This window comes from Podarcis melisellensis (genome assembly GCF_964234715.1).
Source record: "Podarcis melisellensis genome assembly, chromosome: 2".
NCBI classification, from domain to species: domain Eukaryota; kingdom Metazoa; phylum Chordata; class Lepidosauria; order Squamata; family Lacertidae; genus Podarcis; species Podarcis melisellensis.
Genome location: NC_138529.1, coordinates 17840339 through 17866459, shown reverse-complemented (window position 1 = coordinate 17866459; position 26121 = coordinate 17840339). Strand labels below are relative to the sequence as shown.

The following is a 26121-nucleotide window of genomic DNA, read 5'->3' as shown; positions in this document are numbered from 1 at the left end:
GAAGCACGGTTTCCCATAGGAATGCATTAAAAATCAATTAATGCGTTCCTATGGAAACCGCCTTCAGACCAGGTCCGGGGACAGTCTGTCCCCCGACCTCTTCTGAAGGCTGGCAGGGGGCAAAAGTCTTTGCTCCCCCCTGCCTGCCTAACCGGGGGCTTTTAAATCGCCCCGGGACTGTCCGGGGCGATTTAAAAGCGCCCGGACGGCTTTTGAAGGCAGGCGGGGGGGAGCAAAGACTTTTGCCCCCCGCCAGCCTTCAGAAGAGGTCCAGGACCTCTTCTGAAGGCTGGCGGGGGGCAAAAGTCTTTGCTCCCCCCCGCCTGCCTTCAAAAGCCGTCCGGGATAGCGGGAAGCGCTTCCCTGCTATCCCGGACCGCTTTTAAGATGCTGGCGGTGGGGAGCAAAGCCTTTCGCCCCCGCCGGCCTTCCTGGACCTCTTCTGAAGTCCGGAGGGGGGGGAAAGGCTTTGCTCCCCACCGCCAGCATTTAAAAGAGGTCCCCGAGATTTCCCTATGGGCTTTCGTCTTGCGATGCAAGCCGATAGGGAAAATCGTCTAGCAAAGCGTCGCAAAAACCGAAAAAACCTTTCGTCTTGCGGGTTTTTCGTCTTGCGAGGCATTCGTCTTGCGGGGCACCACTGTAGACAATTTATATCAAATAAAAAAATCTCTAATAATCTGTCTGAATGTATTAAATATTAAATAACAGCAAATAATAATTAAACAGTTTGTACTCATCAATTGCAACGAAGAATTACTAAACTGTAATCCGTAAAAATAACAGCAAGTCACATAAAGCATACAAAACCATGTAAAAGGATCAAATTGAGAAGCAAGAACATAATTTATAATATTACTTTTTTTTAAAAAAAATATCCCTCAACTCCCTGTTGCCCAGAGAGGAAGACTGGAATAAAATGCAAGCACTTTAAGCTACCCAAAAGCAACTTTTGCATGCTGTGAAACCATCCTTGCAATGCAACCCTATACAAAGCTACTCAGAAGTAAGTTCCACTGAGTTCAGTGGAGCTTGCTTCCAGGTAAGTGGGTACCAGACTGCAGTATATCTCAGCAGCCTGGCTCCAGAGATATGCCAAAACCCTCTTTCCCCTCCCATTCTTCCTACACCCCATAGGCTACATCTTGGCTTTATGATTTCCCATCTCCGTCATCATATCTGCAAAAGAACACAAAAACCAGCTTCAACTTCAGTTCATTCCTGGGCTTATCCAGGCCACGTACAACTTTATTTTAACAAATTGCAAAGGCAAATCCTTTAATCCGGTCCTGAAAGAAGCAGGGCTGGCATCTAGAATCACATGCAGCCGAGAGACGATTGGCCGGCCTAATCTGCTTACCCCTTTCCAGAACTACTCTTCTGCACCATGGGAAACGGGAGAAAGCTGTGACCAAACATTCTGGGAAGAGCTGAGGGCAACTGTCGCTGCTATCTTAGAAGAAACTAGAACATGAATTCCTCTGAGCAAGCAAGGGGCTTGACAGCATTTCCCTGCTCTTAGATTTCCCCTGGTTCTAATTGTTCCAATGTATTCAAAGGTTTATGTTTCTTGAGGCAAGCCAGTAAATGAACACGGTGAATATGCACACACTGGTTGCACTAGGATGTTATCTGGACTTAATAAGCTGAGATATGAATTAGCCTTGTTCCCCTGCACACAGCTACTTCGTTCCTCCCTTTGTGCAACTGGGGAAAACAGGTCAGGAAGCCATAGTTGGCTACAGTTTCTAATTTATGCCCGAACTGAGGAAACTATGGTAAAGGGCTTCCGAGCAAACTACAGTACAGTCATACCTTGGAAGTCGAACAGAATCTGTTCCGGAAGTCCATTTGACTTCCAAAACATTCGAAAACCAAACTGTGGCTTCTGATTGGCTGCAGGAAGGTCCTGCAGCCAATCAGAAGCCGTGGAAGCCCCGTTGGACGTTCGGGTTCCAAAAGAACATATGCAAACCAGAACAATCGCTTCCGGGTTTGGGGTGTTCGGGAGCCAAAATGTCTGAGTTCCAGGGCGTTCGGGAGCCAAGGTACTTAACTTTAAGTTGCACTTAAAGGGTAAAGGGACCCCTGACTGTTAGGTCCAGTCGTGGACGACTCTGGGGTTGCAGCGCTCATCTCGCTTTATTGGTTGAGGGAAGCAAACAACTTCCGGGTCATGTGGCCAGCATGAGTAAGCAGCTTCTGGCGAACCACAGCAGTGCACGAAAACACCATTTACCTTCCCGCCGGAGTGGTACCTATTTATCTACTTGCACTTTGACGTGCTTTGGAACTGCTAGGTTGGCAGGAGCAGGGACCGAGCAACGGGAGCTCATCCCGCCGCAGGGATTCGAACCGCCGATCTTCCAGTCGGCAAGCCCTAGACTCTGTGGTTTTAGAGCACAGTGCCACCCGCGTCCCATAAGCTGCAGCTCAACATACCAATATTAAGAATATGTATGATTTGCTAGACATACCCCTCTATCCCTGTTTTACAAACAACAAATCCCATACATTTTAGGCAATTTCCCAAGGACACAATGGTGCAGCTGGGAACTAAATTATCCTGACTATTTATTTTTAGTATTAGTGTTATATCTTTTACTGTTCATTTTATTTATTTTTAATTGTGTTCCTAGATAATTTCAATATTCCTTGCAACTCAAAGGTTTTACAGTTGTACCCTGGAAGTCGAACAGAATCTATTCCAGAAGTCCATTTAACATCCGAAATGTTCAAAAACCAAAGCACAGCTTCTGATTGGCTGCAGGAAGCTCCTGCAGCCAATCGGAAGCCACGGAAGCCCCGTTGGACGTTCGGCTTCCAAAAGAACATTCAAAAACCGGAACACTCACTTCCAGGTTTCGATCATCCAGGAGCCGATTTGTTCTGGAGCCAAGGCATTCGAGATCCAAGGTACGACTGTACTACAATTGAGCAATTTATATAGTTTTCTTTGAATAAAAACAAGAAATACATTTATATTTATAATTACTGTATATTTATGTCCTGTCCTCCTTCCCAAGGGAACCCAAACCTTTATCTCACATGGGAACTCAAGGATACCTACTTGATTTTATTATAAATATTTTTATACCGCCTCTAGGACCATTCCCGTATTCATGGTTGCCCATCCAAACATTGACCACACCTAAACCCGCTTAGCTTCAGCAAAGTTGCTACATCCTGCGCCTTCAGATCATGCCATGTTATGGGCAACCATTAAGATGTTTCAACCGGAAACCCATTCTACCTCGTGCTCTGTGAGTTTCACCATTCATTAACTTTTAATCCACTTGGCTCTCAAAATCTTATGTGCCGACATTATTTTTGGATGATTAAATAGCAGCTTCTTTCATTCCAGAGAATGAGGGAGCCAAGGAAACACTTGTCTAGGCATAAAAACCTGCCACACAGAAAAATTGAAGCAGATTAGACTGGTCAAATGAAAGCAACACAGCTCAGATTTTTTTAGAAAGAAGGAAAGAAAAAAAGAAAAAAGGAAATAGGAAGGAAGGAAGGAAGGAAGGAAGGAAGGAAGGAAGGAAGGAAGGAAGGAAGGAATATAATAATCAGAGATCCAAGGTGTATTTTTATTTTAATAATATTTTAATGTTTCACTTTTAATTGCATTTGGCCTATTAGATAGAATGCAGGAAGGGAAAGTTTTGATTTGTAAGGTTCCTGTGCGCTTCAATTTGACAACCTTACTGCTCTCTGGGCCATAAACAAGAAAACCTGTCTAACCCTGAAAGTGGTACAAGTGGCCCTCCAGGATGTTATTCTATGTCCTAATCCCAGAACATTTTAGTCCATCTAGAAATCAGCAGAATGGCTCTAGGACCATGCCTTACTCTCTGGACCTCCAGAGCAGTTTCCAGGAGGTTGGACACCGGTCCCAATTTACCTTCAGATCCTCTGGGATGAAGACTTTGCGGGCTTTCTTAATCATCGGCTGTGGCTTCAGTTCCTCCTCGGAGAATTTGCGCTTCCGGGGGTCAAACATCTCCTGGCCAGGAATGCTGGAGAGAGCGAGATCAGCCGGGTCAGGTTCATACCCCACCGGAACCTGAATGGTCTCTGGATCGATGGGGCTTGGCGTGTTGCGATTTGCGGGCACGATTTGACCTGCAGAAAGCAGAGACACCATGGTAAGGAAACCGGAAGGGAGAGAACGTTGCAAATTTGTGGTATAACACACACACACAAAACACACTCCATGACCCACGAAGATGGGGAGACCGAGGACCTCAAAAACTTTACTGAACCTTGCAAAAATAGCAACGCACATCTCAAATATGAAAACGCTTTTACAAGCAACCACACCCTAGGCCAACCCCAACCTCTCACACCACCACAAGTGAACAGCAGAGAACCTGCACAAGCAACGATGACCCCAAACCCTACATATATTAAGTAAAATAGAAACATCGCCACATGACCCCACCCCCACCCATCTTTCCCCCCTCCACCCCTTTCCCCCTTTTCTTCCTAATGTCTCAACAAATGAAACCGATTTGTAAAAACGTTACATGGAAAAAATACGAGAGAGAGACATTACACATACTTCTGTAAATCAAGAAAATCTTTAATAAAAATACATTAAAACAAAACAAAAACAAAACAAAAATATGAAAGCGCTTTTTAAAAACCAGAGTGCATACGAGTTATAAAGTACAAATAATCCTGGAAAATATATGAGATTGATTGCAGAAGAATAGTCAATCCTAGAACGATGAGACTTAACTATCATTTTCTTTCCCTGTTCATAAAACCCGCAAGTGGATAAATGAGTCAAGCAGAGGCCACTCATGTTCCTCTATGTTTGTAAAAACAATGAAATCATTCCATATTGTACCCAAACAAATCTACATTGGTCCTCCAGACTGGACTCCAACTCCCATCGTGCTTTACCACCGGTCTGCATGGCTGGGAATGATGGGAGTTGGAGTCCAATACATTTCCCAAGCCCTCTGCTCTACTGTCTCATGCTCCTTGTTCCATGGAACTGCCAATGTTTGCGCCCAAACTGGAAAAAAACCACACACACCCAAATGTCATTTCTCTCATCTGAAATTGGTTCTCAGCCTTCCATGTCCAACTTTCCAGAATAACAGGACATTATAAAGAGTTGTAGGGGGGAAATAGGGTGAAGTTAGAGGTGCCACAAAGGACACGAGCCAAGCTGATTGTGCAACACGTTCTATAGACGGTACCAATAACATTTGCTTCCAGGAAGGGCTGGGAAACACTTGGGAGATGAGAGAGGCAGATCAAAGGGATATTTCTTCCCCAGAATACACAAAAAATGGAAAGGGGCAGCAAGGAATTCAATTGTTATCCCTCGTACCCACAGAAGAGTTTCCTTCTCACACTGTGCGCCATGTCACTCAATGCCAAGATCTGAAGTGCTGAAAACTGGGCATATCCTGCCTGGTTTCATAAACACCGTCCCATTGATTAAACAGTCTTGTTGCAGAGAATCAAAAGTTGATGTTGGAGGATAAATCAGGACGTTTTAATATAATTCCATTCGTAGGAAGGGTGGCTAAGGAGCATTCTCAGAAAATCAGCTGTGAGCCAGAAAGTGCCTGGTGGTCGCCGGCTTGTCTCACACGTTTTCCTGTTTTCAGAGCACTTTTGAACATGTTCAGAATGCGCTCTGTAGATACGGGCCTGGATTTGAGACACTGACCACATGACCCAGAAGCTGTATGCCAGCTCCCTCGGCCAATAAAGCGAGATGAGCGCCGCAACCCCAGAGTCGGCCACGACTGGACCTAATGGTCAGGGGTCCCTTTACCTTTACCTTATCTTGTGCTGCTATGTGTGACTGACAGTTGGTCATATCTTCCTGTTTACTTCGAACCAGTGTTTCTCAAACTTGGGTTTTCAGCTGTTTTGGACTACAATTCCCATCATGTCTAGCTAGCAAGGTCAGTGGTCAGGGATGATGGGAACTGTAGTACAAAAACAGCTGGAGACCCAAGTTTGGGAAACACTGCTTCAAACCTACTGCTATCAAAGGGGATCATTCGATGCTCTGCAAACTCGCCTTATGCTTCACTGAGCTGAATGGGACTTATTTCAGAGTAGTAAATGCTGATCCACACTAGGATGCCTGTTGAATCTCCGGCCAGCCTCACCAAGATTTGCTTTTACTGAGCTGTGTTTTCAAGATATGTCCTCCGCCATCCTAGATGGCTGATATAATAGGATACCGTACGAAGACAGACTGTGAATATGTGGGCAATCGCCAGTAAAGGCATATTGCACTATTTACTATATTGCCTGCTATACATTGGACCTGGCGGACGATTTGTCACCATCTGTACAGGAAAAATGTCTCTCCCCAGCAGAGAAGGTCCTATGGCTTCTAAGCGATGTAAATGCTTCAGTGACTCATAAAGTCGCCCTTTTTGCTTTGGCGGCAAAAAAGATCAGAAAGAATATCCTGGACCATTTCACAGTGAGCTGTAAGGGAGATGCAGAGATCTAAATAGAGACCACTATTTGTGCCATGACACCCCTTTTGCTTGTATTTATTTTTGATTCAGATCTATCATGGCCATGGCTAGTATAATAACATTTTTTGTATTCACACACACACTAGAACGATGCTAACATGGCAACCCATGTATCACATTGTTCCTGATCACAAGGGGACAAGCTATTCGTCTACCTGCTTCTTGCTCTTAAAAGCCAAAGTAGGATCATGGGAAGATTTCAAACTGACTACCACTTCCCTTGTGTGCCTTGGTTAATTGGTGGGGGAAAAAACGCAACAAAATTCTAGGTGTGTTTACTCAAAAGAAAATCCTCTGGAATCTCTATGGCGCTCTGAGGTCAGTTCAGGTAGGATGACAGCATTGCTACAGGATTTGAAGATGCCAGCCCCCACTTTCACAGCTTCATGCCAGAGATGGGGAACCTGCGACCCCCACAGACCTTGTTGAACTCCAACTCCCATCAACCCCAGTCAACACAGCCAATGGATGATGGGAGTTGCCACACGTTGCCCATTCTTGCTTTTATAATTTGAAGCACAAAGCTCTGCCTCTCTTCAGGAACTTGTACTACAGTGGTCCCTTGGGTTACATACGCTTCAGGTTACATATGCTTTAGGTTACAGACTCCGCTAACCCAGAAATAGTGTTTCAGGTTAAGAACTTTCCTTCAGGATAAGAACAGAAATCGAGCTCTGGCAGCGCAGCAGCAGCAGGAGGCCCCATTAGCTAAAGTGGTGCTTCAGGTTAAGAACAGTTTCAGGTTAAGAACAGACCTCCGGAACGAATTAAGTACTTAACCCGAGGTACCACTGTATTATGCAGCCTAACTCACATTTCACAAAATCGCATCACGTGATCTACAATAATTACACCAAAGAAGAAGCTAAAAATAGTTTTGATATCTCTACAAGAGCAACTGAAGACAGATTTCGAAACATTACTAAAATGAACAGATAAGATACTTTATCCATCTGGAGAAGCTTGCAATAACAGAAATACCATCCATTGTTTCCAGGAAGTACAGATAGCAGGGGCCTGTAAAAAAAAAAAAAAAAGGCAAAGGACCCCTGGATGGTTAAGTAGAGTCAAAGGTGACTATGGGGTTGTGGCGCTCATCTCACTTTCAGGCCGAGGGAGCCGGTGTTTGTCCACAGACAGCTTTCCGGGTCATGTGGCCAGCATGACTAAACCACTTCTGGTGCAATGGGACACAGTGACAGAAACCAGAGCGCAAGGAAACGCCGTTCACCTTCCCACTGCAGTGGTACCTATTTATCTACTTGCACTGGCCTGCTTTCGAACTGCTAGGTTGTCAGGACCTCAGTATGGATGCTTCCCCAATGAACAGGGGCAGCCATACTAAAAGCTCTGCTCTGAGTTACTATAGAGTGGGTTTCTGATATTTTTTGGGGGGGGGGGGGCTTTAAGAAAAACAACAACTATGATGCAAAATGCAGTGACCTGCTGAGTCTATATAAGAAAAGGCAGTCTCTTCCTATTTTGCTAAATAGGAAGGAATAATCCACATGTGTGAATGAGAGAGATCAATGAGATAGAGAGAAATCAATTCCTCTTTGAAACAAAAGCATTTCAGAGCTTTGTGCCAATTCACTCAAACGCTATCAGGGATACCAACCCGGAACATTATCTTTGAGGGACATTCGCTGTCTGCAAGCAATCCTGCCAGGAGAACCACACCACCTAACACAATTCTTATATGTGCACAGGTACTCCATTTTCATGAGCAGACAATAGTTGGCTGCATTTTCCGTCCCGTTCCACAGGTATTTCTGTTGAACCACCCACCAAATCCCTACTGGGCCTGGTGTGCTATTTTTAGAAAGCATGGGTTCATCCCAATCCAAGGTGGGTCAAATGAGGACAGTGTACAAAAGGTCACATGTCTAGCAGAGAGCGCTGGGGACTAATCCTGCCTCAGCAAACTCCGCAGCTGTGACAACATCCAGTAGGAGAGGTGGTCAGCAAACCGCAGTCTGCTGAAAGGGAAACCTGCAAGCCAAGGGGAACACTTGGTTCCCTCTTAAAATTGCCCTGCAGTGTTCACACTCACCCTTCATCCTAAAAACAGTAAGAAATAATTCAGTTCCCCTGACAAAGGAACACAGGATACCAAGCCAGACCGCGGGTTCAGCTACAGTAGCTTTTGTTTCAAAAGAAAACACAAGCAGTTCCTGCTCAGGCTGAACACCTTCATGCAGACGAAGAGTTCTGTGATGCTCAAAAGCTTGCTTCCAGTTGGTTTATTTATTTTATTTTCTGCAAAAAACAACAACAAAAGAGCTTTGCTCATTCTGTGGCACCAGCCTGATTTGGGCAGGGACCTTTAGGAAGTCCTGTGAAAAACAAAATTGGGGTGTGTATGAGTCAGTGCCCGCGTGCCATTTCTGTTCCCTACAGAACAACCTTCGCAATGTCTCTTCTGTGTTTTGTGCACCACGCCCGTGTGGCATAACTCTGCAGGAATCACCGGGCTGCTTGCTGACCTTCCCACTTAACTATGAAGCAACAGTGGTGGATGCGATACTTAAACTCTGTACACAACCCCATGCTCAGGTGCATGCCTTCAGTGTAAACGATGAATACCCTCAACTGAAACCAAGAGTATTAAGTAAAACATATCGTGTAATGGGAAACAATGTTATGTTTTTGGCATATACTACCTTTTCACCTGCTGTTAATAGCGTCTGGGCCGATTTTTCTATTTAAAATGTCCAGGAAAATCCGGCCCATGTTGGAAGTGGAGGTTTTTTTTGGGGGGGGGGCAAATTTCCTTTAAAAATTGCTCAAGATTTTGCAAAAAAAGGAAGAAGCTCAAAACTTTGGGCAAAACAAAACAAGAGCTCAACAACTTAGCAACAAAACAAAACAAAACCCCAACCTATATGCCAGGATCACTTTTTGAAATATGGCAACCCTAATTTTAGTGTAAAGAGTGAACTGCATTTTATCCTGCTTTTTCGTGTTGTCGGCACTGCTCTCCTTTTATTTTCCTGCACAGCTGAGATTTTTGGATATTAAACTTTTGGGATATGAACCGATATCCGTTATGGATGCTTTAGTTGAGATCCCTGCATCACACAGGGTCAGACCAGAAAACCTTTGGGTCTATTCCGACTCTACAAATCGACAATTCTAGGAGACAGATGGTAAATAGGTAGATAAAGAAATAAAGAAATAAGCAGGGGAGATCAGTTCAAAACGCTGCTCAGGCATGAAGCTGAGTAGATGTGCCAAGGCAAGGCGGTCTCTATCAGCCAACCTGCCTTGTAGGGTTTTTGTGAAGATTAACCAATGAGGAAGGGTGGGATTTAAACGTGATAAAATCATATGCAAAGCCTTCTTCCCACAGATGAGTAACAGCAGAATAATTAAGTGCAGAAGTGATTTTTTTAAAGTGTCTATTTGTTTTCCCAGTAGTGATGTATGGAAGTGAGAGCTGGACCATCAAGAAGGCTGATCGTGGAAGAATTAATGCTTTTGAATTATGGTGCTGGAGGAAACTCTTGAGAGTCCCATGGACTGCAAGAAGATCAAACCGATCCATTCTGAAGGAAATCAGCCCTGAGTGCTCACTGGAAGGACAGATCCTGAAGCTGAGGCTCCAGTACTTTGGCCACCTCATGAAAAGAGAAGACTCCATGGAAAAGATGTTGGGAAACATCACACAAGGAGAAGGGGACGACAGAGGACGAGATGGTTGGATAGTGTTCTCGAAGATACCATCATGAGTTTGACCAAACTGCGGGAGGCAGTGGAAGACAGGAGTGCCTGGCGTGCTCTGGTCCATGGGGTCACGAAGAGTCAGACAAGACTAAACGACTAAACAACAACAATTTGTTTCATAGTCCTATAGGGCGTTTTGTTTTGCTGCCCCTGTTTCTCAGTGTGCAGACTAACATAGAGAAACACAAGCAACAGCACCTCACCATTTGCGAGTTATTGAGAAATTTGAGAATCGGGTATTCTCCAGCAGGGGGAACACTTTCCATGCCACATTTTCCCTCCACACCTGAGATATTTAATGAAATGAAAAGGATGCTTAAAATAACCTTTGTAAAAAACCACAACCAGAAGCTTTTCTTTTGGGAATTATAAAAAATTGTATAGAAGCTTATTCATGTATGCTACTACAGCACACTTGCCCAAAAATGGGAAGAAGAAGAAGAAGAAGAAGAGGAGGAGGAGGAGGAAGAAGAAGAAGAAGAAGAAGAAGAAGAAGAAGAAGAAGAAGAAGAAGAAAAAGTAGTAGTAGTAGTAGTAGTTCCAGCAAAGGAAGAATATATACAAAAACTTATGGAATATGCAGAAATGGCAAAAACTCACCGGACGAATAAGAAATCAACTTTTTAAAAAAGAATGGAAATGGTTTACTGAATATTTACAGATAAATTGTAAACAGATAAGAACATTGGCATTGTAATAAACTGCAGTTTCATAAGAGCATATATTTAAAGAAGATGAATAAATGAGCAAATTAGGTTCATTTGGATATGCAGAAGATATTAAAAATAAATTTAAGGAATTGCAGAAGGGGAGAAGGAAGTCAAGTTTTGAAATGTCAAAATGATTATGAAATTAATGCAATGTATAAAGTTAGTGAAATGTGTAAACTTGAAAAGTATAAATGAAAATTTAATGGAGGCTCTTTACAGCAGAGAAAACCATCCCAGGCCTTTCATGTGGCGCTGCGCTATAACTCCCACCGCCTCTTACCAGCAGCCATGCTAGCTGTGGTAATGTAAGCTGGCGTTGGTTGCCCCTCCTCTATAGTGTTTCCAAGTATTCCCCCCCCCCAAGCAGTTTGCAAGGCCTGGTGCTTGAAAGTTTTGTCAAACGCGCAGGTGCGTTGAAGGAGCACTCAGCTGCCTCTTCAGTCAAAACGCCTGGAAATCTGGCACGACCAGTCACAGGGCACTCTGAGGTATTCGTCGTGAGAGCAAAAATAAATGCTGCTGCGTTGCATGGCCAGGTGATATTCAAAGCCACGTTCAGCTATGTGCAGTTGTGAGACTGAGCTGCTACTGAAGCTCTGAAACAGCAAGTCAGTAATAAATGTTGGAAATGTAAAGAAAAAGAGGGAACATTTTATCACATGTGGTGGGAATGTAAAAAGGTGAAATGCTTCTGGGAGGTGATATATAATGTTGTAATATACATTTATAAAGAAACCAGAAGCATTTCTATTGGACATTGTGGGGAGTGATATAAATAGAAAGGAATGTAAGCTCTTCTTATATGCAATAACAGCAGCAAGAATATTATTGGCCCAAAAATGGAAGCAAGAAGAGTTACCGTCGATTGAAGAATGGAGGATGAAGTTAACGGACTACGCAGAATTAGATAAACTAACGGGAAGGATTTGAAACCGGCGAGACCAGAAATTCACGGAAGACTGGAGTAAATTTACGGACTATTTGAAAAGTAATTGTGAAGAACAGATGACGTTTGTAGGGTTGCAAGAAGTTTTGTGAGGAGTATGATTAGAAGTATTGTAAAAATGGACAAGGGGGAGGATGATTTGTTAAGAGATGTAAAGGCAATATAAAGTTAAGAAATGCATAAGAAGTGGTTAAAATGGTGGATCATCAGAGGTGCTGATGGAAGTCCAAAAAGATTGTATAAGTGATAAGTTTTGTGGTACATTTTATAATTTATATGTTAAAATTAATTTTAAAAATTATAAAAAAGAAGCTCTGAAACAGCGTCTTGAAGCTGCTCTGAGGGTCAGATATTCGGAACGGAAGGATCCCAATATTGGCCACCCCCTCTAGCCTACCACGAAGCCTCTGGTATATCTCCGTTGACTGCAATACAGCGGTACCTCGGTTTACGAACTTAATCCGTCCCTGAAGTCCAGTTCTTAAACCAAATCCGTTCTTTCTTTTTTGAAATGAATTTTTATTATTTTCTTCATATAATCCTTTTCCCAACAATCCTTATTATCACAATATAATCCCTTTGACTCTGCCGAGTCTTGACTTCCCTCCCTCCCTTCAGCTGGTATATACATCACATAATTACTGCGTATATTATTGTCATAACTCTATTATTTTACATTGAAGGTATTATTCCAGTCCTGCTAGTGTCTTTAGGCTTTTATAGTTCTCCTTTAAATATTCAATAAATTTACTCCAGTTGTTATTGTATCTCTGGTCCTCTTGGTCCCGGATCCTCCCTGTCAATTTGGCAAGTTCCGCAAAATCTGTCATCTTCACCTGCCACTTCTGGATGGTTGGTAAATCTTGTGTTTTCCATTTTTGGGCCAGTAGAGTTCTCGCGGCAGCTGTGGCATACATAAACAAATTCTGATCTTTTATTTTAATCTCTCTTCCCACTAGACCTGGCAGAAATGCCTCTGGTCATTTGGGGAAAGTGTACTTTCATATGTGGTGGACCTGTGACAAGGTTAAAAGATTCTGGGAATTAATTTATAATGAACTTAAAATGATATTTAAGTAAACTAAATCTGTTCTTAAACTGAGGCACGCTTTCCCTAATGAGAACTCCTGCTGCCGGTGCCCTTCCACCGTTCAGCCTCCGTTCGTAGACCGAGGTGAAGTTGGCAAACACTACATCCGGTTTTGCGGAGTTCGTAAACTGAATAGTTCGTAAACAGGACCGTTCGTAAACCGAGGTACCACTGTACTTAGGACAGGCCTGGATGTTATGTAACTGCATATGCAGTGCTATTTTTCTAGGGAAAAAAGGCACTGGAATGGCCGGCTCCTCCTTCGCCTCCCTTCCCCCTCGCCCTGGACCCCCTCTGCAAGCTTTTTCGTGGCGGGCTGTCACTATGCTCGAAGTGATCCATTTCCGATTGTGGCACCAGCGGGCTTCTCAACAGGAGGCGGGCAGTGGACCACAGGGTCGGAGCCAGCCAGCTTCTCAGGGGCGCAGAAAGGGAGCAGGGAGCGAGCAGAAGCCGAAAAAAATCAAGGAAAGAAAATGGGATGGAGGGAAGGGTAAGGGGGTGATTGAACCTAGAGTAGAACATCTCACAAGCACCTCTCGGGTAGAAACAGTGTTAGAAACCCAGATCTGTAAGCTAGGCGCCAAATGGTTTCTTACACCAGGGTGACCATTTGGGGGCCAATCGAAAGATGCATTTTCCAATATGACTTTTGGGTTCCTGAAATTCATTCCGATTGTGCGGATAAATTGCTTGGGGTCCACATATAGTTCGCCTCTGCAACAGATGATCCAGTCTGAAGACCCTTGAAGTTTAGACCTTTTCAGAACAAACCAAATGTCTGCTGTCTCTCATCGGAGGCACCAGGAAGGCCTCACAATTGCTTTGGCAGCAAGGCCAACCCGAATTCATCGGCTTGGGAAATTCTGTGTGATCTACTGTCGTGAAGTCCCATCTCTGTCCTATTTTTATAGAGTCGGCGGTGTTGCCGCGGCAACTGTCATGTCATCTCACTCCTGCTGTATTTGACATACAGATCCATCACCATTATGGGAGGAGGGGGGGACAAGTGGTGTTTTTTATTATTACTTCACAACCCCCACCCAGGAATATAATAAGACCAATTTCAGAAAAGCCAAATATAAATGGAAGGGGGTTTTTTTAATATAAAAAACCAGCCCGAAAGTACATGCCACACGTCTCATCATCTGAAGGTTCCTGTCCCGTCCCACCCCCCGCCTGCCGTTGCTGAGGGAACAGTGAAGTCAGCACTTCTAAGAAGATGCTGATTTATATATTCCCCATAATAATGTCATTTCCATGCACTGGTGGGAATTCTAAGAGGAATTGCTGGTTCAAGTTGTGGAAGACTAAAAAAGAAAAGCAAAGAAAGATCTAGAGAGACATCAAGAGAAATGTGCTTGGTCTCTCTTCATATGCATTCATTCCACATTCGCCACACCCTATCGAGACAGTATTTACACACACACCCCCCCCCCCCCGCAAAAGCAACAAGATCAATTCTGCCCAGGTCAATTTTGCATCCAGGGCAGCTGTCTACCAGCTCCATCTGGTATGCAGGCTGAGACCCTATCTGCCCACAGACTGTCTTGCCAGAGTGGTGCATGCTCTGGTTATCTCCCGCTTGGACTACTGCAATGCGCTCTACATGGGGCTACCTTTGAAGGTGACCCGGAAACTACAATGAATCCAGAACGCGGCAGCTAGACCGGTGACTGAGAGTGGCCGCCGAGACCATATAACACCGGTCCTGAAAGACCTACACTCGGTCCCAGTACAGTTCCGAGCACAGTTCAAAGTGTTGGTGCTGACCTTTAAAGCCCTATTGTTCAGCCCTGGGGTCCAGCTCTGAGGGCCTTCTGGTGGTACCCTCCCTGCGAGAAGCAAGGTTACAGGGAACCAGGCAGAGGGCCTTCTGGGTAATGGCGCTCGCCCTGTGAAACTCCCTCCCATCAGATATCAAGGAGATAAAGAGCTACACAACTTTTAGAAGACACCTGAAAGCAGCCTTGTATCAGGAAGTTTTTAATGCTTGATGTTTTACTATGTTTTTATATATGCTGTAGGGACACATGTAGCGCTGTGGTCTTAACCACTGAGCCTAGGGCTTGCCGAGCGGAAGGTCAGTGGTTCGAATCACCGCGACGAGGTGAGCTCTGGTTCCTTGGTCCCAGCTCCTGCCAACCTAGCAGTCTGAAAGCACGCCAGTGCGAGTAGATAAATAGGTACCGCTCCAGCAGGAAGATAAACAGTGTTTCCATGCACTGCTCTGGTTTTGCCAGAAGCGGCTTAGTCATGCTGGCCACATGACCCGGAAAAACCGTCTGCGGACAAACGTTGGCTCCCTCGGCCAGTAAAGTGAGATGAGCGCCACAACCCCAGAGTTGTTCGTGACTGGACTTCACCATCAGGGGTCCCTTTACCTTTACCTATATATGCCGTAAGCTGCCCAGAGTAGCTGGGGAAACCCAGCCAGATGGGCGGGGTATTATTATTATTATTATTATTATTATTATTATTATTATTATTATTATTACAACAACTCACGATACACAGTGGTTAAGAACGGTAGATTCGTAATCTGGGGAACCGGGTTTGCTTCTTCGCTCCTCCACATGCAGCTGCTGGGTGACTTTGGGCCAGTCACACTTCTCTGAAGTCTCTCAGCCCCACTCACCTCACAGAGTGTTTATTGTGGGGGAGGAAGGGAAAGGAGAATGTTGGCCGCTTTAAGACTCCTTCGGGTAGTGATAAAGCGGGATATCAAATCCAAACTCTTCTTTAGCTGAGTTTCCTGAATTGCATGGCGTTGGACTAGATGACTCTTGGGGTCCACAATTCTATGAACTCTCCCAACGGGACTGCTATTCACACGTCTACACTGGTCACAAATGAAGCACTGAAGGGGGTGGGTGGGAGGTTTCGGGTGTTGAGACTATGTGTTGTTTCTTTCAGGGGAATGATTTGGGAGCGACACAGGGCGAGGTCCCACCGAACGGTACACAAATGTTGTGTTTGCCTTTCACCCTTTTCTTCACTGTTTCTAAAAAGTGGAGTTTAGATTGCTGTCAGAAAAGCTTGTCCATTAGTAAAAGAGCTGATCTGGTAAAATGGAACTAATAGAGAATCAATACCTTTGAACTGAACTTTGACCCCTCTGATCAACCACCCTTCTTTTTTCTTTATTCTTTTTTTGCAAAGCAGCAAAAACAGGTTCATTTCAACAGTGAGGAAAAGTGGGCTTCTACAAGCTTAAAGATATTTTTTCTTTACTAATAGAAAACTACTTACGAGTCCAGAATTAAACTTCAGACTAAGAGACATTGCCTGTAGCTGGTCAGAAATCCATCGACTCACACATTTTCTCAACCAGCCAAAAAAAAATTGCTTAAGCTACATGACACCAGAAGCCCCAAAAGGAAAAAGGAATAATTTCCCAAACTCCTGGTGTTGTTGTTGTTGTTCCCTTGCTAGACACACCTCTTTGTATGGTAACTCATTATTCACATTATTATTGAGTAGGTCAAGTATTGAATGCAACCAGATGCCTCTTTGAGACTCATCTGATTCAGAGAGCGCTTATGAAGGCCCCCACAAAAACCAAATTGCAGCACCAGAACGTAAAGTACCGAGTAAATGAACCTGTCCTATAATTACTTTGCCCGGGGAAGTAAATTGGACTCTGGAACGCCCATCTCCTCGTATTTGCTATTTAGCTTTGAACCACAACAAGTTGAAACTGATTCACACACACACATGCACACACACCTACATCACTTGGTATGTCTCAGTCGATGACTAATCGCGGGATTACTTGCGGCTCAAACCCGCAAACTGACTTCCTTAAAGGCTGGTCTACACATGCAACAGAATGAATTGATGGACCATTCAGTTGGAAGAATGGACGGCATCACTTCAGCCTGTATGTGGCGATGGGGGGGGGCTCCAGTTTGGAGTGCTTGTCAACATGAAAAACAACTTGCAAATGAAAAGATGATATATTATTATTATTATTATTATTATTATTATTATTATTATTATTTTGTCCCACACCTTTGACCCAAGTATTCTAGTTTTCTATCTCCAGTGAGCTTTTAGCACATCTTTCTTTCTTTCTTTCTTTCTTTCTTTCTTTCTTTCTTTCTTTCTTTCTTTCTTTCTTTCTTTCTTTCTTTCTTTCTTTCTTTCTTTCTTTCAAAAAAAGGGTTCATCCATCACCAATCATTGTGCAGCCAATAAGGAAACTCCACCTGCCGCATTCTGATCTGGGATGCCTGTAAGGCTGGGCGATATCTGCTTCTCAACATCGCAGTCTATCGCCAGCTAAACATCACAATATACTGACACATCACAATGTCTGAAATAAGGATGGAGCTGGTTTTTTCAACTTTGTGATACATCACCAGCTAAACATTGTGCTATGCTGATATAACTTCTTCTTTGGTGATCACTCGTAGCCAAGTAAGATTGTCTTCCATAAACACGGTTTTAACAGTGAGTCCGTAAGTGACTGTGGAGGCCAATTCTGGATCCACACGTCCTTCCACAGTGGGGACATAGGTTTCTGGGCGGGAGGTGATCACGGTGAGAGTTTGCCAAGTGTGCCTTCCTCTTAGCATGTTTCTCCCTTTCGTCCTGAGTTCAAGCATCTTCAAAGCCCATGACATCTTTGCAAAAGGCTGTTCTCCAAATGGAGCACTCGCATGTGACTGTTTCCCAGTTGTTGGTGTTTATACTACATTTTTTTAACACTTGTCTTGAGAGAGTCTTTAAACCTCTTTTGTCGACCACCAGCATTATGCTTTCCATTTTTAAGTTCGGAATAGAGTATAGTTGCTTTGGAAGACAATAATCAGGCATCCGCACAACATGACCAGTTCAACGAAGTTGATGTTGAAGAATCCTGGTTTCGACACTGATGATCTTTGCTTCTTCCAGTACACTGGCATTAGTTTGCCTGTCTTCCCAAGTGATGTGTAAAAATTTTCAGAGACATAATTGATGGAATCTTCCGAGGAGTTGGAGATGGTGTTTATAAGTGGTCCATGTTTCACAAACATACAGTGATATATCACAATGTATATATCACAATGTCTGAAAAATGGATGGAGCTGGTTTTCAATTCTGTGATACATCACCAGCTAAACGTTATGTGTGATATATTGGCTAGCTTCGTGGTTTTTCCCACATTGTGCATTTTGCATCTCTCACACACACCCTAATACATTGCGATTCACAATATATTGTCAGGTCAGAAATTTGTAAACCAATAGCATGATATGGACTTCAAACTGGTTTTGGATTATATATCACCCAGTCCTAACAAAAACATCATGATTTGCAATATATTATCCGGTCAAAAACTGTGATATCACGATATGAACTTCAAACCGGTTTTTGGAAGATATATTGATGCATCACCTAGCCCTAGATGACTGTTTCTCACAAGTATACCATGATGCTGCATTGGTCATCAAAAATTGAATAAGCATGTGTGTGAGAGAACTCTTCCTCAGTTCAGCTCTGAATAAACACAAGCAGTGCCATTTGTCGATTCATATAAAACGGGGTGGCGGGAGGTGGGGGGAGAGTGTTCATTGTTATTGCTACGTTTACAGTCCCCACACCCACAGATTATTTTTCTTCCCAAAACTATGATGAATGCCTAGAAACCCAAGGTTTCTTCAGGGATTTCAAGGCAATACGCTGCTTTGGCTAATGACGATCTCAGAGTCAAGCTTATCTCAAGGCATGGTTCAAGTTTGCAGCAAGTTTAGCATGTCCACCGCCTGTGACAAAATATATTTATATCTCTTTCCTTTGAACTGCTTCCAGCCCCAATCCTAAAAGGAGGGGACCCTGACATCTGAGACCTTCCGATCCCACTTTCAAGTGAATGGGCCTCTGGCGAAGGCCGGACGCCGCAGTTTCACATCTCAAAGAAGACACTGTGTCACAGACATGCGCTCTGTTCAATTTATTCAAGCATGAACCGGGCTTCCAAAAGTTCTGATTATTACAAACCATGAGAGCCTTGGCAGGAAGAAAGGGAGACGGAAACAGTGACCCCCAATCCCTTGCAACCATCTTCGCACCAACCCTTCTAAATTCTCTGAACAGTTCTTCCGTTGAACAAAACAACAAAACAAAACGTGCGATCCACCCTTTTCTGCAGCCAAAGTCAAGCCGTCGTTCTGGAGCCAAGCAGAACGTCCCCTACGGGCCGATTCCAAGGACCGCGAAACAATCGTTTTCAGACGCAGGTGCAAATTTTATGTGAACTCTGCTGAACTTGAAACAGACACACAGCCTGTGGCTGTTAGCCTTAAAAGAAAAAGAAAAGGGGCTTGCATGGGAATGGCTTTGAAAAAGAGGAGGCTATCACACAGAGGGATGTGAGCTTGACTAGATACAGTCCTAGGGTGAGCTCCAGCTTTCAAATGCTCACCTGGCACATTTTGCATTGCTACTTGGGGCTGAGCCTGATCTGTGCGCATGAGACCAAGCATGACACTTTACTGCTCAGCGTCAGGAAAAATCTCTTGGTTTTGCTCCGTATTGTTCCTGACTCCTTGGTTCCTGAGAATCACAGGATTTAACAACAACAACAACAATTTATTTATACCTTCCCCATCTGGCTGGGCTTCCCCAGCCACTCTGGGCAGCTCCCAACAGAATATTAAAAACACAATAAAACATCAAATATTTAAAACTTCCCTAAACAAGGCTGCTTTCAGATGTTCTCTAAGATTATTTCCTTGACATCTGATGGGAGGGTATTCCACAGGGCGGGTGCCACCACTGAGAAGGCCTTCTGCCTGGTTCCTTCACTTCCTGCAGGGAGGGAATTGCCAGAAGGCCCTCGGAGTTGGTCCTCAGTGTCCAGGTTGAACGATGGGGGTGGAGACGCTCCTTCAGGTATACAGGACCGAGGCCGTTTAGAGAAGGCAAATGACAACAGCCCTGTTCTGGAGCAGGACCTCGCATCATGCTGTCGTGACTCAAAGTGCCAACTCTTGCCCAATGCTTTCCATGCTGGCCTGCCTTTCGAGTGAGGGAGTTCCTCCCAAACACTGCATTGATTCATTGGTAACCATAGTAACAGAAGGGGGCCTTGCAGGTCAAATAGTCCAGCCCTCGTTCAATGCCAAGAACTGTTTGGCCTCTGAACTCTCTCTGCTTCTCACTCAAAAACATGGAAGCTGGGTGGTGAAAAAGTCCCTGTCTCTAGCATTCACACATTCAATGGGGATGCCCAGCTGCATTCGGTTGCTTTAAAAAAAAAGATCAGACAAACTCACAAAGGAGTTGAGGTTACATCAATGGCTATTAGCCATGATAGCTAAAGCAGGGTTTCTCAGATTTGGGTCTCGGGCTGTTTTTGGACTACAAATCCCATCACCCATGACCACAGGTCCTGCTAGTTTGGGATGATGGGAGTTGTAGTCCAACAACAGCCGGAGACCCAAGTTTGGGAAACCCTGAGCTAAAGGGTTGCTAAATGGGACATTTTCAGCAGGATGTCTGCAAAGGGGCCCTGGCTCAATGCCACAGTCCCCCCCCCCCCGATATATTTTCCTTTAATTAAAAACTAGCAAACAATTCCCCCTTAAAACCATATCTAAGCAGAACACATGTATGGAAGTGAGAGCTGGACCATAAAGAAGGTTGATTGCCGAAGAATTGATGCTTTTGAATTATGGTGCTGGAGGAGACTCTTGAGAGTCCCATGGACTGCAACAAGATCAAACCTCTCCATTCTGAAGGAAATCAGCCCTGAGTGCTCACTGGAAGGACAGATCGTGAAGCTGAGGCTTCAATGCTTTGGCTACCTCATGGGAAGAGAAGACTCCCTGGAAAAGACCCTGATGTTGGGAAAGATGGAGGGCGCTAGGAGAAGGGGACGACAGAGGATGAGATGGTTGGACAGTGTTCTCGAAGCTACCAGCATGAGTTTGACTAAATTGCGGGAGGCACTGGAGGACAGAGGTGCCTGGCGTGCTCTGGTCCATGGGTCACAAAGAGTTGGACACAACTAAACAACTAAACAACAACAAGCAGAAGACAGCCAGAGTCTTCCAGAGAATTCAGGGCCTTTTATCATCATCATCATCATCATCTTTGTAGATAGCTCTGTTCTTCCCTCTCTCCAAATGAAATAAAACAGGAGGAGAAGGAAGAAGGAAGGGGTTAAACTTTTGTGTGTGTGTTTGAAGAGAGAATTAATCTTTGGGAGAAGCACCATTCCTCTTTCTGCTCAGCTGGTTAATTGCTTAACAGGAACCTGTCTGATTAGTTTTAGCGCTAAAAAGAATCATCTGAGGACATCGAGGAGGAAGGGCTGTGGTTGCAAGATACAAGATGAACTCTCTTGAACTGTGAGGACCAGAGGCTTGCTTTAAAAAAAACCAAAAGAAAGCTGAAACTAACAGGTACACAGCAGAGAGCATTTCTTGCAAGATTTTCAAAGGCAGGCAAAGTAGTAAAAATAGAGAGTCATTTAATAGGATGAGTTAGGCAGCACACAGTGTGTGGTAAGTCTCCTCTGTAATATCTATATTTCTGGCCAACTTCCTGGCTCAAACAGCTGGGTGACAATGCTATTAAACAACTAAACGAAGTCATGTCAAGGAAATAAACAACTATCTGACTTTCAGAAGACATCTGAAGGCAGCCCTGTATGGGGAAGTTTTTAATGTTTGATGTTTTATCGTGTTTTTAACATTCTGTTGGGAGCCGCCCAGAGTGGCTGGGGAAACCCAGCCAGATGGGCGGTGTATAAATAACAAATTATCATTATAATAAATTATTATTATTATGTGTTATGTGCGCACACTTAAGGAACATGTCCATTTTGCCGAAAAGAGTGAAGCTGGGTTGACAATGCTGCTATACTATTAGATGCAGAACAAAAACAGTATAACGTCAACAAAGTCTCTTTAAATATATAGCTTTTTTCTATTTAAAATTTGCCGAGAGCCCCAAATTCTTAAAAAGTGTCCCTGCTGTCACAGGAAGCCACCTCAATTGTGGCAGCAAGCAAACGTATTCAGTGTGCTGGCTATTTTCACAGATGTTGTCGAGTGATGTGTTTGACCTACCAAGATGGACATGGAAAGTGGGAAGGAGAAGGGAGGTCTTATTTGGGACTACAGAATGGGTGTGTACACACACACACACACACACACACACACGTGCACACTCATTTGTGTGGGTGGTTATCAAGCACCTAGCAGGTTACATTACATGGTGGGCACAGTGTTCAGCACAAAGGGCTGCAATTTGTGTAGACCTGAGTGAACAAGCCCCAATAAACATGGCGAAACCTGCATAGAGCTGTGCTGCCTGGGCATTTTTATACAGTGGTACCTTGGTTCTCAAACTTAATCCATTCCGGAAGTCCATTCCAAAACCAAAGCATTCCAAAACCAAGGCACGCTTTCCCATATAAAGTAATGCAAAATGGATTCATCCGTTCCAGACTTTTAAAAACAACCCCTAAAGCAGCAATTTAAGATCAATTTTACTATCTAACGAGACCACTGATCCATGAAATGAAAGCAGTAAACAATGTACTGCAGTCACAGAATCAATCAGTAGCTGAACTGGGTTCCACACAGTCACAAAAACAAAACAAGAAAGCAGCAAAAACACAAGATAAATAGCAAAAACAGACAGACCTTAGAGTAACACTCAAAACAGGAATATGGCACTCAAAACGGAAGTATAACACTCAAAACAGAGCATGTTCGGCTTCCAAAAAATGCTCACTAACCGGAACCCTTACTTCTGGGTTTGCAGTGTTTGGGTTCCAAGTTCTTTGACTACCAAGGTGTTTGAGAACCAAGGTACCACTGTATATGGATCTTTGGCTGACAGATCGTTATTCTCCTGGTTTAAACCATGGATTTTCTTTTCTTAACTAACAAAAATTGAGGGGGGGGGACATAATTAACATGTTATGTTCAGCTCTCCCCTCCCCCGATTCATGGAGATCCTTCTGCATGCTTGCAACTCGCAGATCTCAGCCACGGTGAAAATTCAGCAGGTGATCTTGCAAGTTGCTGCAGATGATGAATTGTGCTGCCCAGGCAAATGGAACAACCTTCATGGGTTAAAACAAGGGTGGAGGGAAACAAGCAAACAACTTGAAAGGATCATGTGAGCCACTCTAACACTTCTGGCATTGAAATATGCTATTTCTGAATAATCAGGCACATAAGGTGACATTAAGCCTAGGTGAGATAAACAGAAAGGTACGTAGAAGGAGGAGAAAATAGAAAGCCTAGTTTTAAAACTTCGAAGTCCCAATGATATCGGCTGGAGAGATTTAGCCTTAACCCATTTTTTGCGGGGGGGGGGGGATTGAGGACGGACTTTGGATAGGCCACATTCAAGGTTTTGAAAGAAATGTAAACCTACATTTGAGAGAGAGAGAGATGATATAATTCAGGGCAAATAGAGAGAACAATTATATTGGGTTTCCCAAACTTAGTTCTCCAGCTGTTTTTGGACTACTATTCCCATCATCCCTGACCACTGGTCCTGCTAGCTAGGGATGATGGGAGTTGTAGTCCAAAAACAGCTGGAGACCCATGTTTGGGAAACCCTGATAATTTTTTTCTCTATTTGCCATGTACAGAAGTGTGTGCCACCGATTATGTAGCCAAAACAGCACCCCACACATACTAGATGAACCCCAAGGTTTGCAGAAGTGCAAAATATCTTTCGGGGTGAAAAACACACCCCTTAGCCCAATGAAAACATTCACCTTGAAACATTAGTGAGAGTTTGCATGGCAACAAACTTCCTCTTCCACCTCCCATCTCAAAGTTTAAGTCTTCCAGGGTGCTAAAATCAAATCTGTTACTTGGTTTAAGTTATGGGCTAAAGTCTGATTGAACGCAAGCAATTAGACAGAGCAAAGTAGGTGCTCAAAAGCCAACCGGAAAGGAGTTTGCAGAAGATAAAATACTTTCTCTGACCACATACTGCTATTTCCCCTACGCAGTGACTGGTCTGCCTATGAGCAATTTCGTTCCACTTAGCCTCAGGGCAAAAACAAGCATTTCAAAAACCAGGAACATTAAAACACGCAGGAAGGGGAAGAGAGATGTGCTTGATTTGCTATTTTGGATGCCCAACCAAAGCTGCTTCCTTTCCTATTTAAACTTTGATTTTAGGTTTTTGATCTGAGAGAGGGTAACAACAATATCATCAGAAGCTGAGCCAGAAAAACATATTAAACTAACAAACAAATCTTAGAATAACCTTCCCCAAGCTGGTGCTCTCCAGATGTTTGTAGTGAACTCCCACCATCACACGCCGGCCAGGGGTGTTGTGAATTATCATAGAATTGTCCAACCCCCTGCAATGCAGAAATCTCAGCTAAAGCATCCATGACAGATGGCCAGCCAACCTCTGCTTAAAAATCTCCAAGGAAGGAGAGCCCACAACCTCCAAAGGGAGAGCGTTCCACCGACGAACAGCTCTTAGTATCAGAAAGTTTTTCCTGATATTTAGTCGGATTCTCGCTTCTTGGAGCTTGAAGCCACTGGTTCGAGTCCTACCTTCCAGAGCAGGAGAAAACAAGGTCCTAAACATCTGAAGGAGAACAGGTGACTGACTTAGCAATTGCTTGGGGTTCCAACAGGTTAAGGCTTTCAGTCATCCTAGCGAGAAATCTCAACGCTATGGTTTGCCACGCAAGCCCCAAACACATGTGTTTAAACTAGATCTATGTGCGGCAGCAGAAAAGACTTTTTATGTACACAATGACAGCCACACAGATGCTATTAGCCCAGAGATGGAAAGAAGATAAAGTTACTACCAGTGAAGAACGGCAAATTAAACTGTTGGACTATGCCAAAATGGCAAAACTGACCGGAAAGCTCAGGAACCAAGAAGACCAAAACTTGAAGAGAGAATGAGGGAGATTTATAATTTATCTTGGCGACCACTGTAAGCAGATGAACACTAGCAAGATTGCAGAGACACTTGTAATGTAGCAAGTACCATGGAGATAATAGATTTATATAAGGTATGGACTATTGGAGAAGATGCAGTAGAAAAGGTTTCATAACAGGACTCACGGAAAGGAAGGTGGGAAGTCCAGAGGAATCTTCAAATGTGGATGTATATGGTTGGATTGTTAAAATCAAATAAAATTTATTTTTAAAAAATAAATAAACTAGATCTATGTGATCACTGCAGATGGTGACAGCAGCCACGAAATTAAAAGACGCCTGCTTCTTGGGAGAAGAGCAATGACAGGCCTAGACAGCATCTTGAGAAGTAGAGACCTCACCTTGCCAACAAAGGTTCGTATAGTTAAAGCTATGGTTTTCCCAGTAGTGATGTATGGAAGTGAGAGCTGGACCATAAAGAAGGCTGATCGCCGAAGAATTGATGCTTTTGAATTATGGTGCTGGAGGAGACTCTTGAGAGTCCCATGGACTGCAAGAAGATCAAACCTCTCCATACTGAAGGAAATCAAACCTGAGTGCTCACTGGAAGGACAGATTGTGAAGCTGAGGCTCCAGTACTTTGGCCACCTCATGAGAAGAGAAGACTCCCTGGAGAAGACCCTGATGTTGGGAAAGATGGAGGGCACAAGGAGAAGGGGGCGACAGAGGACGAGATGGTTGGATGGTGTTTTCGAGGTTACCAGCATGAGTTTGACCAAACTGCGGGAGGCAGTGGAGGACAGAGGTGCCTGGCGTTCTCTGGTCCATGGGGTCACGAAGAGTCGGACACGACTAAACGACTAAACAACAACAATGTACAAACGGACTCTGGAAATTTCCTACCCTGTTTCTGGGCAGAGAAATTGGAAGTGTGTGGGGAGGTGATATTTGCCAAGGGAAGAAAAGTATCTCCATCAGGGATGAGGCTCACCACTAGCAACACAGCTTCTTCTTTGTGGTCTCAAACCAAAAGTGTAGAAAAGTGCATATATTCAGTGCTTTTTCCCCCAGCTGGAGCACGGTGGAGCGCAATTCTGGCACCTCTCTGGTGGGCGCCATTGAGGGCCGGCGCTCCCCCTGCCCACTTCTTGCTTTTATGCGTGGGTGGCGCTGTGGTATAAACCAGCAAGCATCTTGGGCTGGCTGATCGGAAGGTCGGCGGTTCAAATCCCTGTGATGGAGTGAGCTCCCATTG

At 44.1% G+C, this 26121-nt stretch overlaps 1 protein-coding gene and 1 long non-coding RNA gene across 3 annotated transcripts in view; one reads left to right on the top strand and one right to left on the bottom strand.

Moving 5' to 3' along the window:
• The window catches only part of LOC309363074, a 674350-nt gene that overhangs the window by 593548 nt on the left and 54681 nt on the right, over positions 1 to 26121 (top strand). The window lies entirely within an intron of this gene.
• Positions 1 to 26121, bottom strand: part of HLF (HLF transcription factor, PAR bZIP family member) — a 70457-nt gene that overhangs the window by 9148 nt on the left and 35188 nt on the right. For both annotated transcript variants that reach the window (XM_081898959.1, XM_081898960.1), the window contains exon 3: positions 3908 to 4128. In XM_081898959.1, the coding sequence (XP_081755085.1) occupies positions 3908 to 4128 (221 nt within the window). The remainder of the gene's footprint in view (positions 1 to 3907; positions 4129 to 26121) is intronic.